The sequence below is a fragment of the Dromiciops gliroides genome, chromosome 2, assembly GCF_019393635.1.
Source record: "Dromiciops gliroides isolate mDroGli1 chromosome 2, mDroGli1.pri, whole genome shotgun sequence".
NCBI lineage: Eukaryota > Metazoa > Chordata > Mammalia > Microbiotheria > Microbiotheriidae > Dromiciops > Dromiciops gliroides.
Genome location: NC_057862.1, coordinates 241910941 through 241928344, shown reverse-complemented (window position 1 = coordinate 241928344; position 17404 = coordinate 241910941). Strand labels below are relative to the sequence as shown.

General features: G+C 43.2%; 1 protein-coding gene and 1 pseudogene across 1 annotated transcript in view; both read left to right on the top strand.

Annotated features, from left to right (window-relative positions):
• TTC9 (tetratricopeptide repeat domain 9) overlaps positions 1 to 5454 on the top strand; it is a 56072-nt gene extending 50618 nt beyond the window's left edge. The window contains exon 3 of the mRNA XM_043983648.1: positions 785 to 5454. Coding sequence (XP_043839583.1) covers positions 785 to 864 — 80 coding nt within the window. The 3' untranslated portion in view covers positions 865 to 5454. The remainder of the gene's footprint in view (positions 1 to 784) is intronic.
• The window catches only part of LOC122738633, a 46668-nt pseudogene continuing 30156 nt past the window's right edge, over positions 893 to 17404 (top strand).

Sequence of the window (17404 nt, the reverse complement as noted above, 5' to 3'; positions counted from 1 at the left end):
CATATATGCCTATTAATGGAATGTAATTCCAAATAGCTTTCTAAAATACTTGCATCAATTAACTCACAGCTATCCCAACAAAATCACATAATGTCTTGCATTATTTAAGTTTTATTTATTTATCTGTATCTTGTTTTCCAACCAGACCACAGCCTCCCTGAGGGCAGGGGCCCCCTATGCTACTAAACACAGGGCTGGGCCCTCAACTTGGTATTTTTTGTGTGCCTTGTACACTTACTCTGTCACACTGGCTATAGTTGAATGTGCGTCTGAATGTGTCCTAGTTCCTTCCATTACCCAGTGGGATGTCTTGCCAGCTGTCGATAGGAAACTCTGCCCAGTGGTCTGGCATTGTAGGAATTTGTCCAGCCCACTTCATGGAATTTGTCGGGCCTGGCCTGGTTCTAAGGATAAAGTGATGCTAGAGGTAAAAGCTCCAAGCCCCTCGCCTCCATTCCTCCCCTTTCCTTGTTTCCCTAAGGGCATCTTGGCCAGGGACTGAGTCTCATTGTGAGGATGGAGCTGCTCTCTTGCTCTCTGAGTCTTCACCTAGGTCTACGGCCAAGTACATCAGGCCCCAGTTCAGAAAAAAAGCCTTCTGGCTCCCTTGACAAAACATTAGCCAGATGGTCACAGACTAATTAGTGGAAAGTATTGGATCAGCTGAACTGCTTGGTTCTAGCCTGTCCACTTTGTATAGGCCTAGTTTGTTTGGGCCTGGGAAAAGGCCAACAATGTTCCCTTCTCTGGTATTAGCTCACATGTGTCTCTCCTTTTCCTACAGATACCAATGTGATACGGTATATCCAACTGACAGAGATGAAACTCAGCAGATGTTCCCAGAGAGAGAAAGAAGCCTTGTAACCAGGAAGCTTCCTTCAGAGATGGACCCATGGTGGACATTGTGCTTCCAGGGGCCCAGCAGGTGGATTTCCCCTTCCTGGGTTTTGTCCCTTCCCTGTACCTCTCCTATCTTCCTTCGAAAGCCCCCTTAATTCCTTGTCTGTTCCCAGTATGAAGAGAGAGAGAGAAAGAGAGAGCAAGAGAAGCCAGCTTAGAACCTGGCCAGTTGCCAGGAAATGGTCAAAGCCCTGCTCCCTTGATGAGAAGAATCCTGAGGAGAAGGTCTGTGTCAGAGTAGAAAAGGCTTAGCTGGTGGTTTCCACTGCCTGCATCATGCCTGGAAGGCGATTCATCTTAAAGGCAAAACCTTGAGTCTGTAAACTTGTCTCTTCTAATCACTTCCCTGCTGGACTAAGCCATCCCTCCCCAGCCCTAAGAGACATATCTAGGAGACAGACACAGAAAGAGCTGGAGACCCCAACCCCCTCCTAGAGGGATGTAGATGTGTGTACTCATTTCCCTCCCACTCCCACACTCCTGTTCTCGGCTCCTGTTGCATTCTGTGTACCCCCAGCCCCAAATCTCCCTTTGGGGCTCTAGGATTCTGTTCCAAGCTCACCTGTCACTGAAGGCCCCACTAAACGCCGGCTCAGTGAACTCATGTCCTGTTCCCATATAGCAACTTTGATGGCAGAAAGAAGCAGGTATGGGCAAGTTAGGGTGAGAAAAGGGGTGAGGGAAGGGTAGGCTCTCCAATGGGAGGAGGGTAGTGATGCAAAAGCTGGAAAAGCTTTGTATAAATCAGGGGATAAAACTATGGACTAATTAAGTGCAAATAAAAAGAAATTAATAGGTGGTAATTCCTGTCATTTCTTCTTGAAATAGCCCCACCCCAACCATTTTTCCCTGCCCCTCACCCCATACACTGAGTCAGAGATGTACTCACATAGTATTGGATAACCTTCAGAGCAGCTGACCATTCGCTTAGTGCCCTGTGGAGTTGCTTGTCCTTTGTATTGTACCTTTGCAGAAGTGTCTACCCCCAGCATGCGTACTCGCACTCCAATCCAACAAGCATTTAATAAAGCACCTACTATGTTCTAGGACTGTTTTAGGTGCTGGGGGCACAAAGACAGAATAAAAATAGTCCCTGTCCTCAAGGAGCTTGAATTCTTCCCTTCCTTAACCTAAGTATGACCTAGTCGAGGTTGGGTAGAAAGCTTCAGTTGAGTGATGAGTTAATTTTTGAATAGATAGAATTATTAGGAAGTTTTCTTTTAATCTGAGACAAAATCTGTCTCCTTGCAACTTCGGCCCTTGATCCTGGGCCACACAAAGCAAATTAAATCTGTCTCTCACATGATAACCCCTCAATGTCCACCACTAAGTTTTGTCCTCTCGAGGCTAAACATCCACTAGCAGGGTTTCTAAGTGTCCTCATCATTGGGTATCATGGTTGCCCTCCTGGAGGCATCCTGCGTTTTGACCCTGCTTTTCTTAAAATAGGTTATTCAGAGCTGGGCTCCCTATTCCAGATGTGTTTTGAGCAAGACTGAGCCACAATGACATTCTTCCTCCCCACATCAGGACATCAAGCCCTAGGATCATGTTAGCTTTTCCGGCAGCCAAAGCACACTGCTGACTTCTACAGCACTTGTAGTCTACTAAAAATTGCTAGGTCTTTTGTCACGTGGATCGCTTTCTAGGCTTATCTTCCTTACCTTGTTCTTGTGCAGTTGGTTTTTCTGAACCCAATGTCAGGATGTTACACTTACCCTTATTAAATTTCATCTTTGCTTCAGCCCAACATTCTAACCTGCTGAAATCTTTTTGGATCCCACATCTTAGATTCCATTATATTATTGATCCCACCCAGCTCCAGGACAAGCATTTAGTAAAACCTGCTACATGATATGCTTTTCCAGTGACACTGAGAGTAGTTCTGTCTTCCCAGATCATCCTTATTATTAGCCCATCAGTTCTCAAACATTTTGGTCTCAAGACACCTTTACCTTCTTAAAAATCATTGAAGACCCCAAAGGACTTTTGTTTATGTGGGTTATAACTATCATTAATTACTACATTAGAATAAGAATAGATAAAATTTTTAAATATTTATTCATTAAAAGTAGTCACAAGCCCTTTATACATTAACATAAATGACAATTTTTATGAAAAATACTATTTTCCAAAACAAAAACATTAATTGAGAAGAGTAGCATCATATTACATGTTGTTGCAAATATCTTTAATGTCTGACTTAATAGAAAACTGCTTCATTTTCATATTGACTTTTGCATTTAATCTATTGTGATAGGTTGTTTTGGTTGAAGTTTTTGAAGGAAATCTAGCCTCACACAGATATGTACTTGGAAACGGGTGTAATATTTTAGTAGGCAAATAACATCTTAGTATTGTTATGAAAATAATTGTGACCTCAAGGACTCCCTGAAACTGTCATGGGTCCATGGAACATACTTTGAGAACCGTTGCATTAAGTCAGGATCTAGACATTGAGAACAAAGGCATGGAGAGTGAGTCTCATCTTTCATTTTCCTTAGCTCAAGCTTCACAGTAGTTCATGACTATATTGCACTTTACAATTTAAAAACCACTTTCCTCACAAAGATCCTGCAAGGTAGGTAGTGCAAGAACTGTTATCTCCATTTTACAGATGAGAAAACTGAGGACCGTCAAGGTAAATCAATCAGTAAGCATTTGCAAAGTGTTTATTATGTCCCAAGCTGTTGGGGTTACAGAGACACACATAAAGCTTTTCCTATCATCAAATGCAAGGAAATTTCAATAGGAGAGGCACCAGCAGTTGAGGGAATCTGGACAGACCTCATTTAGGAGGAGGTGGTATTTGGGCTGAGTTCTGAAGAAGGCCAAGATTCTAAGAGGGGCAACTGCTGAGCCTGGAGTCAGGAAGACTCATCTTCATGAGTTCAAATCCATTCTCTGACACTTACTAGCTATGTGACCCTAAGCAAGTTGCTTAACTCTGTTTGCCTCAGTTTCCTCATCTGTAAAATGAGCTGGAGAAGGAAATGGCAAACCACTCCAGTGTCTTTGCCAAGAAAACCCCAAATGGGGTCACAAAGAGTCGGACTCAACTGAAACAATTGAACAACAACAACAACAAAACAGAGGATACTAAGAGGTGAAGGTGGGGGGGTTCACATAGCTAATACATGTCAGAGCCAGCTTTTTCTTTGATTCCAAAGCACTTAGCCAAGAAGTATTTAATAAATGGCTGTTGATTGATTCCTTCTGATTTGAGGCCCAGTCTCTTTCCATTATACCCCAGTGCTTCCTCTTCCCACTCCCTATCCTGTTGGACAACCTAAAAAAAAGCAAAACAAAAACAAAAACAAAGCAAAATCGCAAGACACCAGCCTTCTACTAAGAGAGGGACTGGCCTGCTGCCATTTCCTCATCTAATTCCCATGTACACAAAGGGCAAAATGCAATATGGTCTCTGAGCAAATGCCTGGATTGCTCTCAGGGGTGAGAATCCTCTATACTTGCCCACTGGTATTAACTAAGAAGACCACCACCTATCATTGGAAAAAAATCTATCAAGATTCAGGTGATGGCTTAGCTCGCCTCCTCCCCCTCCCTTTGAAGTGCATTAGGACACATGGTCCAGCCACAGAATACATGTGAATCACCTGAAAGGAACAAGTAGAAAGAGCTCCAGCCCATGTGCTGGGCATGTTGAAGGGTCATAAAATGTTAGGCCCCAAAGTGACCTCAGAGATCATCTTAATCTCGCTGCCTCATTTTACAAGAGAAACTCGGACACGGTGGACTTGTCTAAAGTCACAGCTAGCTCAGCACAAAACCTAATTAGAGCCCAATTCTCCTGACTTCTTTCTCCTGATACTTCTTTCCATCACTCAATGTCCATTCGAAACATGATCAATTGGGGTTGTGTGTGCAGGAACACAGTAGATTAAGTTCTGAATGAGTACTTGCTGACACAAGAAGCATGATCCCTGTCTTTATAGTATCATAGACTTGGAGTTGGAAGACACTTGGATGAGTCAATCTAATCCAACCAATCTAATCTATTTAGGAGACGAGGACACCAAGGCCCAGATAGTCTAAGTGATTTGTCCAAGGACACAGGCAGTGAATAGCAGAGACAGGAATCTAATCCACTTGATCTGAGATCCAGCACGCTTCTTAGGGTGTGGAGTTATTGTCAACAATCAGTCATTCTCACCACATTGCAGTTATGTAGCAAAAGAGTTCGGGCAAATTGAAGCCCATGGGACAGTGGGATTGCCAAGCTTCGCAACTGATCCAGGCAATTTGATGCAGTGGCAAGAATTCAGGATTTGGAGTCAGGAGAGAGCTGGATTTAAATCTCATTGCCTCCCAAAGTTATAACTAAGGCAGGGTGACTGGGACTTTTTCCAGGGGGCTGAAATTTAAAGAGTTGAAATAGCGTATCCCCAGAGCATGCTTCTTGTCCTCTTCTGGAAGCTACCTCCACTTGCCCCAGACACAAAAATTCATAGTTAGATCTCTGAAACTCACTAGCTGTGTGATCATGGGTAAATCATTCAACTTCTCCAAACCTCAGTTTCTTCATTTGAAAAATGGAGATTAAAAAAAAAAGAAAATGGGGATAATAATACCTATAGTACTTAACTCATGCGGCTGTTGTGAGGATCAACTGAGACAATATACATGAAGTGCTTTGCAAATCTTAAAGCTTTACATAAATGCCAGGTATCATTATTATTACTACTACTACTACTAGTAATAATCTCATTCTCATCTTTTTGGGTAGAATTCAGATAGAAAGGGTCCTGGGACAAGCCACTAGCCTGCTACTGTATTTTTAAATCTAATGTTTTGTGAAGTCTTGCACAAGTGGATAAAATACTTGTTATTTGTAATTGAATAAAAATATTGGAACGTAAGCTTATTTTCTATGGGCTCACTGAAAGTATCTTTGAGACAACTCCAGTAGCAGACAAGATGAAGGTGAAGATATGTATCCCATTCCAACTCCACATGAATTTTATCTCCTCTGCTCCATTTCTAAATTTTGAAAGCATGTTGTCCCATGTAGATTGATCTATTGTTAAAAATTGGTCTTAAGTGTGTATGGATCACTGTTATGTCCGTGTGATTGTGGGCAACAGTTTGGTCTGTGAAAACTGTTTCAACAGTTTATTGGCTTAGATCTCCAAGATTGGGGGGGGGGAGGAGGTGTCCTATATTTGTAGTATGAGGATTTGTCATCTACCAAGCCACAAAAGACTGGGTAAGCTTCTGATGCATCATTCTAGCCACCAGGTCAAGCCTTGCTAAGTATTCAGTAGGTGCTACATTTTTACAGTCTAAATAGTATGTGTAGCATAGTTTCTATACCATTTCCTTGTATTATTTACACTGATCACTAAGTCTAAGCTTCTATAGGATAACCATTCTGTAATTTCTGGCAGCAATGTTCTCATTCTGAATTGCTATCATAAATCTCTCCACTGCCCCTCCCCCCCCCCACTCTACCCCAACAGCCATTTGTTTGATGCTTCCTCGGTGACATTGTTGACTGAATTGACACAAATGTCATCCATGAAGTACCTTTTTATTCTATTTAGATATTAGGTGTTCCATAGATTCCATCTGATGGTAAATCACTTTACGTTCCATTCAGTAGATCCAATAGCATTTACCTGTTATCAGCCTTTACTCAGCAAAGTGATGTCTGCTTGTTCTAAAAAGTATTTTTAGAGGTTTTTGACCTGTAAATTATGTGTTCTAAAAATATCTATCAGCAAAAGGCAGTATAAATGTTAATAGCACTTTCATGTGGTTAGGTCAACGATGACCAAATCACTAATAAGTTTCTTTTTACAATCCTAGGACTTTTTGGCACACATTTTAGCTCAGCCGATATGTTGTTTCCTTATGCGTTTATAGCTTTTTCTTCATGATACTGTAAATGCTTTTTATATCGTACTTAGAAGTGTAATTCACTTATATTTGATGGAGTCATTGGTGTTCTCATCTGCTGGTAATAGATATGTGATGCTTTCTGTTAAGCTGGTAAAGTGCCTTGCTAATAATTCATGCTCTACTATGGAACATCTGAGCCAATAATTATGGATCTTATTGATGATGATGATGGATGATGATGATGATTTCATCTCTATGTTCAATGGAGTACAGAGAGAATCAGTCCTAGTACAAGTCATACTATCTTACTACTGTTGTGCTTTTATGTTTAATGTTCAGCCTACTATTGTGCAAGTAGATTAAATGATTGATTTTTTTTTGTAATTGAATTAAAGTGTTTGGGATGCAAATTCATCTATAGACTCACTGAAAGCATCTTTGAGACAACTCCAGTAGCAGATGGAATGATGTTGGTGACTTGTCCCTCTCTTCTGGCCTTTTTCCCTTCTCTCCTCTCTCCCTTCTCTCTACCTCTTCCCTTCTCTGTTAGTCCCACCCGCCCAACCACAAAAAAAAAAAACTTGGGATCCAAGTAGTAATTATTTCTTTTGGAGGGGGTAGGATAGAGTGGGGGGATGGAGCCCAGAGAGGGAGGGCTGTCATATGGGCTTGCATATTCAGTGCCCCTATTCCATTTAAAGCTATTCTGTGTCACCAAAATAAGGTAATAGTATGAAGTTTTTAATCATTTTTGGTTTGGGGAGAAAGATAGCAATCTTTAGAATCCCCAGAGATGCCAGCTCCTGGCCCAAGGTGAATAGCAGAAGAGGGAAAGAGGTTAGAATCAAGTCAGAGAGATATTAGTCATGATATTATTTGCATGTTATTACCTTTATACAAGACAGTAGAGTTCTCAAGGGACTTTCACGTGCATTTATATGACTTTTGAAACAACTTGGGAGGTAGGAAAAGCAGCATGATTAACTCTATTTTATAGACAAGTTGTAAGCAGGCTGTGAGATAGAACCAATGGGTAACATTGAAGAACAGGACTAAAATATGTCATCAAGGAAATGTAGGATAAAAAAGGAAGATGTACTGGGCATCTGGTGAGGATAAGGTACAATAATGGGGCAGACCATGTGTTCCATACACTTGATATAAAAAAAAAAAGGTTTCTGAGCACTTCAGGCAGATCCACTGCTGAGAATTTATGTGAGGGCATGGGCAAGAAGAACCCAGGATGGACAGTTATGGATGGGTTTCAACCTATATGGAAATTGAACCAATTACCCAAATTGTTGAGACCACAGATTGTTTGGGTATTTGAGTGTTTACATACAATACTTGGCCAAGTGATGAAATTTAGAGTCACATATTACAAAGGAATGGAGCTGAAACAAGAGCTTAAGTCCTTCAACTCATGGTTCAGTGCTCCTCCCACTACCCATATCTCACTGCCTCTCAAATGGCTCCAAATTCCTGCTTGAAAGCCAGAGTGATTGGGGCCAATAGCAGCCCCCAGCCCAAGCCTCTGTGGCTCATTGTTTAAGCTTCCATGTCTAGAATGAGTGTGAATATCAATGGGTTTTTTTTCTGTTCTGGACAGAGACTTTGAGGGTCTTCCACTCCCAGATTGCTCTTTTTGTGATGGCAAATTGGTCCATCTTTTGTCTCCGTTCTTACCTGGCTCTTAGTCGTCGAATGGGCATGGCCTCAGACAAACTGAGGCCTGGGAAAAACCTTAACTTAGAAAGGTCATCCATTGCATCCAGACCATCACCAGTCATCTTGGCTTTTGTCTTGCCACTGGACATTGATGACTCTCGAGGAGTGAGGCAAAGCTGCCTCACTTAAATCCAATTCACTCACAAGTCAAGACATCACCCTTCTGATGTCATTGATCCTCTTCAAAAATGAAGGACAAATGGAGGCAGCTAGGTGGTGCAGTGGATAAAGCACTGGCCCTGGATTCAGGAGGACCTGAGTTCAAATGTAGCCTCAGATACTTGACACTTACTAGCTGTGTGACCCTGGGCAAGTCACTTAACCCTCATTGCTCCACAACAACAACAACAACAAAATAATGAAGGACAAACAATTACAATAAATTCCTGCTTAGTATCCCAGCACCATTGGTACTGGCCTGGAGATGATCCAAACAAAATTTACCCCAAATATCATTCGCAGCTAAATCTATTATCCCCTGACCATGTTCCCCATTGTAAAGTCCTCTATCACAGTCTAAAGTCTAAACCTACCTAATACTGGAAGCTAACCCTATGTCTCTCTGTCCTCATTTCAGCTTCCATTCATTCATTACCATCTGCAAACTATGGAACTGTGTCTATACTTTATTAATGACTCCCTAAGTTTGGGAGGGGAAAAAAGAGAACAAAAATTGGGTGGGTAAGTTGAGCCCACCTAGTACTGCATAACTTCCCTCTGATGTTTTTTGATACACCATTTACATAGACAGATCAGCTCCACCGTAGGAACTCAGGTCAGGAGAGACTTAGATTCAAATCTCATCACTGACCAGTTGTAACTGGGGTGAGGTAAATGAGACTTTTCTCAGGGTGCTAAAATTTAGAGAGTGACACCACCATTGATCCAAGGCATAATTCATATGACAATATTTGCTCTGGTATCTATGACATTGGGGTTGGGTGAATTCAACATGGTGAGGGGGCAAGAGAAAAGCAATGAGGATAAGAGGTCAAGGTCTCCCACTGCATCCTGGGCCATCTCTAGTCATCCTGACATGTCTTGCCACTGGACTCCAAGGACTCTGGAGGAGAGAGTGAGGCTGTGGACTCTGTATAGTCCTGCCTCACTTAAATCCAATTCACTTGCAAGTCAAGACATCAGCCTCCTGATGTCATTGGTCCTCTTCGAGAATGAAGGATAAACAACAACAAACAAGAAGCTACTAGATGAGCATCCTAGCTGTGAGTTTATTCCCTAGGCGTGTTCTTCATTTGTACTGATTTCATGTCTCTCCCCATCCTTGTCCTACCAATTGCTCTAGAAAAGGCCTCTACCAGATTTCACAATAGTCAGATGTGTTTCCTAGTTACATATCATGGGACAAAAGGAGGAAGAAATCCCTCCCCCTAGCCTGACAGGCAGAAATCCCCACCAGGAAAGCTACCCCTAAACTCTTCCCGTTCAGAGGAATGTACTGGCCCTTAGCCAAGATCAAAGATAATGTCCTGGCCCCATTCTCACCACTCATTTTTCTTTCAGTCTTTATTCAGGAACAGCATTGATAGGCACATCTTCCTACCATCTATCTTGCTAGTCTGGCCCAGAGTGGGAGTGACTTGGTAGTCTTTGTTGTGTACTTTCTTGGGGAAGAAGAGGAGTTGGAAGTTTGAGGCACTATTGCTGGGCCAGAAAGTCTCTTTTTTTCTTCAGAGGGTGGTCAGTCCAACTTTCTGAGGGGTACCTGGGATTCTACAGTGCCTGTCAGAAGCTCTAGCCCCCCTGCTTCCAGTCTTCAGCTCACAGTTGTTTTTGTTTTTTTTTGGGGGGGGGGTTTGGTGAGGTAATTGGGGTTAAGTGACTTACCCAAGGTCACACAGCTAGTACACGTTAAGTGTCTGAGGCCAGATTTGAACTCAGGTCCTTCTGAATCCAGGGCCAGTGCTCTATCCACTGCGCCACTTAGCTGCCCCATCAGCTCACATTTGTAACTAGGAATTCCAGTACCTGATGAAAATTCATTTGAGTTGGAGGTGATGGAAGAGGGATGAGGGAATGAGGATTGTGTCTAAGAGATGCTGACCATTGCTGTACATGGTTGAGATGGACTGGAAGCAGAAATCATGGCTAATTAGGATGCTGAGAAACTAGGAAGCCAGGATATTTGGAGAGATCTCTGATATAATTTCCTTTTGGGAGGGGGGGGTGACAATGAGGGTTAAGTGACTTACCCAGGGTCACACAGCTAGTAAGTGTCAAGTGTTTGAAGCTGGATTTGAACTCAGGTCCTCCTGAATCCAGGGCCGGCATTTTATCCACTGCGCCACCTAGCTGCCGATATAATTTCCTTTTAAAAATTATTATGGTAATATTGTCAGGGTGCAATGAAAAGAAGACCAATATGGGCATTGTACCTAAATGGGGAAGAAGGAGAATCATCTGAAGGTTCATCTGTGGTGGTAGCAAGTATTTGGACAGGATGAAATGAACTTTAAAGAAAGAGCAGTGTTATATCTTCCAAGGAATCACCCTGATGCAATAATTAAGAATAATAATAATGGGGGGAGCAGCTAGGTGGCACAGTGGATAAAGCACCGGCCCTGGATTCAGGAGGACCTGAGTTCAAATCCAGCCTCAGACACTAGACACTTACTAGCTGTGTGACCTTGGGCAAGTCACTTAACCCTCATTGCCCCACCAAAAATAAGAAAAGAATAATAATGGAATTTACAAAGTGTGTTAAGGTTTGCAAAGCACTACAAATATTTTATGCTCACAACAACCCTGAGAGGTAGGCTATTATCACCCTCATTCTACATATAAGGAAACTGAAGCAAACAGAGATCAAGTGACCTGTCCATGGTCACATAGCTAATAGGTATCTGAGTTCAGATCTTAACTCATGTCTTACATCCAATTTTGGCAATCTGCCCATTAAGACCATCTAACTGTAAGAAGTCTTGTACAATGGTTTTGTTCTCCTGTACCAAATACATTTTTGTCATCAACAAACAATAATCACAAGGGGATCTTACAAGCCGAGTGAGTGATGGTGACAGAGGGAATTCCTAGTTACAGCTGTCTGCTGGGAATTGGGTGGAGAAGGGCTGGAATTTCTGAAAGGCTCTGTAGGAACCCCATGTTCCCTTCAGAGGCTTCCTTAGGAACAGCCCCTTGAAGGAAAAAGAGCTTTTCTGGCCCGGGAATATTGACAACAGAGACCAAGAGGCAGGTCAACTTGCTAACTCCTCCTCCTGGACCAACCTGGGTATTCAGGAGTAGCCAGCCTCATAGGGGATGCCAAGAGATGAATTGTTGTCAACATGGAAAACTAGGTGGAAGGGATAAGAGAAGAAGCAATCTAGAATGAAGAGTAATTTGTCAACCAACAGAGAGCGCATGGATGTGAGTGGGTAAGCTAGTAAGTGACTAAGACCAGATTTGAACTAATGTCTTCCTAACTCCCGGCCCAAAAGACAAATGAGTTTGTTTCCCACATCAGACACTTTTAGTAATTTGACTTCTTTGTTTCTTCTATGAAATGGAGATAATAAGACTTTATACTATCTACTCCATGGGGTTGTTTGTGAAGAAAATGCTTTACAAATCTGAAATAATATAGGGTATCCCAAAAGTCAAAGTGCAGTTTTAAACTTTAATTAAACATTAGAAGTAAAAATGCTACAAATTTACCTCCCTAAAATCATTAAAATATTAATTATTTAAATTTCTTTTACGCTTATTTTATTTGGTGAATTTTGAATAATACATTTTGGGGGGCAGGGAAATTGGGGTTAAGTGACTTGTCCAGGGTCATACACCTAGTAAGTATCAAGTGTCTGAGGCCGCATTTGAACTCAGGTCCTCCTGACTCCAAGGACAGCACTCCATCCACTGTGGCACCTAGCTGCCCCTGAATAATACATGTTTAATATTAATTTTAACAAGATGGGTCACCCTGTCATAATGTACCAGGTATACAACAGTCTCTGAATGACACTTTTCTCAGACCAGTTCTTTTTATCTTCAGCAACGAGCCCAAAGTAGACAGTTAATAAATGCTTATTGATTGATTTGTGTGTGTGTGTGTGTGTGTATATATATATATATATATATTATCCTCTCAGTATTATAATGGGAATAATCCTCCCTACTTCTCCTTTCCACAAACACAAATGCACGCGCACACATGCAAACATACATATTGCATGGAGCCAGGCTTGCTGAACGCTTCTGGAGACACATAAGCTAAGACCTGCAGGACTTTGGAATCAGTATCAACTTCCAGAGAAAGTATAATAGTAGTTGTGGATTAATATTTCATGTTTTAAGTCTTTTTTGTTAATATGTGCTTGTCAGTCTTTTGTGTTTTAAGCATTTCTCTTGTGTAGAAGAAATAAATAACTGTCCTACATCATCGAGTGTCTTTCTGTTCCATTTTGGGGATACTCTAGACATGAGGCAAGCCTAAACTGTAAGTGATTTTTCCCTAGGCCTCTGGGGAGAGGATGTAAAGAGCAAGAGATGATGTAAAAGATCTGGACCACTCTTTTTAGAGGCTGTTACCCCAGGATTGAGTGCAGAAGATGGTGCCCCCTAGTGGGAGAAGGCGCTCTAGCTCTCTGGGTCAGCAGAAGTCAATTGTTACTCGGTGGGGTTGTTCCCCAGCCCTTTCACATTCTCTCTGCATCTCTGCATTATCGGAACTACTCCTTCCAGGTTCCTGTCCTCTGCTAAGCCAGGGCACGGCTTAGGCACATTGTCTTGTGGGAAGCCAACTTCTCTAAGATGGGCTGTGGGAGCAAGAAGCTACAGAACTTCTGTTGTAGCCGCTCACAGTCTGTCTCTCGGGATTGCTGTTTGGTCATCTGTGTTCAGAGAGAACCTGGTACCAGCGGTTGTAGGCTGACCTAGGCAGTACATTTATCTGCTGCCAGTTATGAGTCACCACCTCTCTCCCTCCCATGAGAAGTGAAAGGTAGAAGAGAGGAGAGGAGAGGAGAGGAGAGGAGAGGAGAGGAGAGGAGAGGAGAGGAGAGGAGAGGAGAGGAGAGGAGAGGAGAGGAGAGGAGAGGAGAGGAGAGGAGAGGAGAGGAGAGGAGAGGAGAGGAGAGGAGACGAGAGGAGACGAGAGGAGACGAGAGGAGACGAGAGGAGACGAGAGGAGAGGAGAGGAGACGAGAGGAGACGAGAGGAGACGAGAGGAGGGGTAAAGAGGAAAAGAGAAAGGAGAAGAGAAAGGGAAGGAGGGGGAGGGGAAGGTGAGAGGAGAAGAAAAGAGAAGAGAGGCGAATGTAGAGGAGGGGAGGAGAGCAGAAAAGGGAAGGGGAGAAGAGAAGAAGGGGAGAGGAGGAGATGGAGAGAAGAGGAGGCAAGGAGAAAGAAAGGAGAAGAAAGGAGAGAGTTGCTTTAAAATGCTTTCGCGTGCTACCTCCTTTGATCCTCATCATACCCCTGTAATTTAAGTTGTTATTATTACCCCTATTTTGCAGATGAGAAAAGCGTATGAGAGAGGTAAATTAATATGTTCAGGGTCAGACAGATAGTAAGCACCTGAGGCAGGATTCAAACTCAGGTCATTCCTGACTAAGTCTAGAGCTCTGTCCACTGTGTCACCTCATGTAGGTTGCCTGGATCCCATGAGTGTGTTGTTTTTCCTCTCAGACACTAAAGACACAACTTATTCCAGGTTATCAACTTGCATTTTCCCCCCTTGACAATATCACTCATTCTAGGGATCAGCTTACATTTCCCTGTCCCCTGCCCTCCCTCTCCTTCTTAAAAACGTCCTTGAGTGCTGTAGACTCAAGAATGACAATGGGGTCTGAAGGGTAACTTTGATTTAGCTGAGGCAGCCTTCCCTGAAACCCATACTCATGCCCAAACACAGGACAGGCAGCAGAGGAAGAGAAAATGCATTTGGTCCATCAGGCATGACCAGTCTCAAAATACCGAGTCAGCGAGAAGAATATTCCCCCACTCTAAATGGAATGGAATTGGATTCTATTAAAAACCGCACTCATCAGGCCCATAGCTATTAATATTTTCTAGGGGGAGGAAAAAGGAGAGGCCTGTGCCAAAGTCTGGAGACCTCCAGCAGCTGGGACTGAATTGTCCTGTTGGGGGTGAGCCCAAATTTGAAACCTTCCCTTGCTATAGATGCCTTTGCTTTTTTTAAAAATCTATTTTCTTTCTTAACAGTGTCAGAGCATTATCAGTTTGAGGCCAGGAGAAACTAAGGCAAAGCAGAAAATGTTAATTAAAATGGTCCTTTCCTACTGAGTTGAAATAGGTTTGTGGAAGTCAGCACAAGCCTTTTGACTTATTTATATGACCCTTGGCCCTGGGGCATTTTGCTTTTGCTACTACTACTGTAGTTAGAGAGGTAGAGTAATAGATAGTTCTTCTCCCTCTGGCTAAAGTCCTGCCTTGGGCACATATTGGAGCTGGGATTTAGAATAAGTCATTTCTAGTGCTGTAGGAAAGGCTTGAAGACTAGAAATTGCAGAGGAGATGCAAATCAGCTTTGGAAGTGGGAGTTTCTTTAACATGTATTCCGTATATCAGTGAAACCACAGGTGGGAGGGGGAAGGGGGTTGGGGAAAAAAGGGTGAAGGAGAGACAGACAGATGGATGGACAGAGAGGGGCCAGAGGAAAAGAGAGATATGGAAAAAATGAGAAGGATGAGAGGGAGGGAAAGGAAAAGCAAGAGAGAGGAGAGAGAAGGAAGGAAGGGAGAGAGGAAGGGAGGAAGGGAGGAAGGAAGGAAGGAAGGAAGGAAGGAAGGAAGGAAGGAAGGAAGGAAGGAAGGAAGGAAGGAAGGAAGGAAGGAAGGAAGGAAGGAAGGAAGGAAGGAAGGAAGGAAGGTAGGTCCTACTATGTGGCAGGCAAATACTATCTCATTTGATTCTCACAGCAACCCTGTGAGGTAGATGCTGTTATTATCTCCATTTTATAGTTGGGAAAACCAAGGCAGACAGATTTTAAGTGACCTGGCCAAGGTCACACAACTAGTTAAAGGCTGGATTTGAGCTCAGGTCTTCCTGACTGCAAGCCAAATGCTCTGTGCCAACTAATTGTCTCTAGCAGTTTTGGGGGTGGAGGGTTGAGTACATGGGGCCCATGAGATGACGTACCTGTTACTCTTAGCAGGTAAAAATTATTTCTCCCTCCATACATTTTCCTAGAGCATTTTGTCTGAGCCTCCCTTCCCTCCCATCACCTTCAGCCTTGAGGGTGTGTACTTCTCATTATGTACCTGTTCTGTCCTCCCCAATACAATGAAAGCTACTTGAAGGTAGGGAGTGTATCATTTTTCACTTAGTAAATCTTAGGTGTTGAATCTGATCAAGCAGACTGCCCTTCTTTACTGGGAGCAGGAATCCCTTAACAGTGACCTTTGGGGCAGCTGGGTGGCACAGTAGATAAAGCACCGGCCCTGGAATCAAGAGGACCTGAGTTCAAATTTTACCTCAGACGCTTGACGCTTACTAGCTGTGTGACCCTGGGCAAGTCACTTAACCCTCATTGCCTTGCAAAAAAAACAAAAACAAAAACAAAACAGTGACCCTTCAGGAGAAAGGGAATGAGCCAGCATTTGGGCGGCTGGAGCTGAGAGGGGTTTAGGGGCAGGAAGTGGCCCCCACCCACATCAGAATGTGGGGCACAGCCCTGGTGCTTATAAGATCACCCTCTACTTACTTTCAATACATGGAGATAGTAGAGAAAGCATCCTCAGTATATGGAACAGTGAATAAAAGAGCAGAGATTGGGGGCAGTTAGGTGGCACAGTGGATAAAGCACTGGCCCTGGATCCAGGAGGACCTGAGTTCAAATCCAGCCTCAGACACTTGACACTTACTAGCTATGTGACCCTGGGCAAGTCACTTAACCCTCATTGCCCCCCCCACACCCAAATAAAGAGCAGAGATGGAAAATCAGAGACTTCTTTGGGAGGTGGCAAGTAGACCACAGACAAGAAAGACCGCAGTTACTTGAATTACAATGTTTGACTCCAGCCCCACTCTCTCAGGGCTAGGACTGTTCCACTTTACTTCCTGTCCTCCCCCACTTCCACCCCAAGGATTCTCTGCTACCCTAAAGGGCTGGAGGAATTGCTCTTCCTAGCTACTTGCTTGGGCCTTTACAAGCAATCTCCCTCATTCTCAGGGCCCCAGTGGCTGGTACCCTAATTCCATTTAATGACTAAACAATGGATTCTCTTTTACACAGGGATATTTACTTCTAAGATATAGCAAAAATAAACATTTAGCCATGCCTTCCATTTCAAACAGTTTCCCACCCCCCACAATACTTAAGGGGCACAATCCCCCCACATACAACCTCAGTTCTGGGGAAGAGGAAGGGGATTAAGCTCATAGTGTTAGCTCAGTTCTTAAAGATCATTAATCCCACTGTGTTCAATTCCAAAGCCAGGACATTTATTTGTTCCTCAGGGCTTCACTGCTAGATTTGCTGTAATACCAGGCCTGAATTTCTGGACTCCTGTATCTTGGAGACTTGTACTCCTGAGCTGGATCAGAGACTCCACTCCCTGCACCTAGAATGGAAAATAATGAAAGAAAAAGCTAAAATCCCAGGACCATTTCTCATTGGGCACATGGCCTGGGAGGGAAGGGAGGGAATGAGGTGGCCCTCGGGTCCTCCCCCACTTTGCTGCATACTCTCATGGGCCTTGAGTGAAGAAGTCATTTCCACCCTCAGACTTAAATGCAGGAAAAAGGAGCAAGTTACTGACTCAGTCTGTCTTAAAGACAGATCTTTCCACCTACACAGCGGATGGAAAAAAGCCAAGCATGGGATGGGCCAACACAGAATATCCTATCCTCCGGTCTTCCAGAAGTGAGTCTCCAGTACCTACCACGTGGCTGATGCCACCATCTAGGTAGTCTAGGCATGTGCCAAATGCCCATT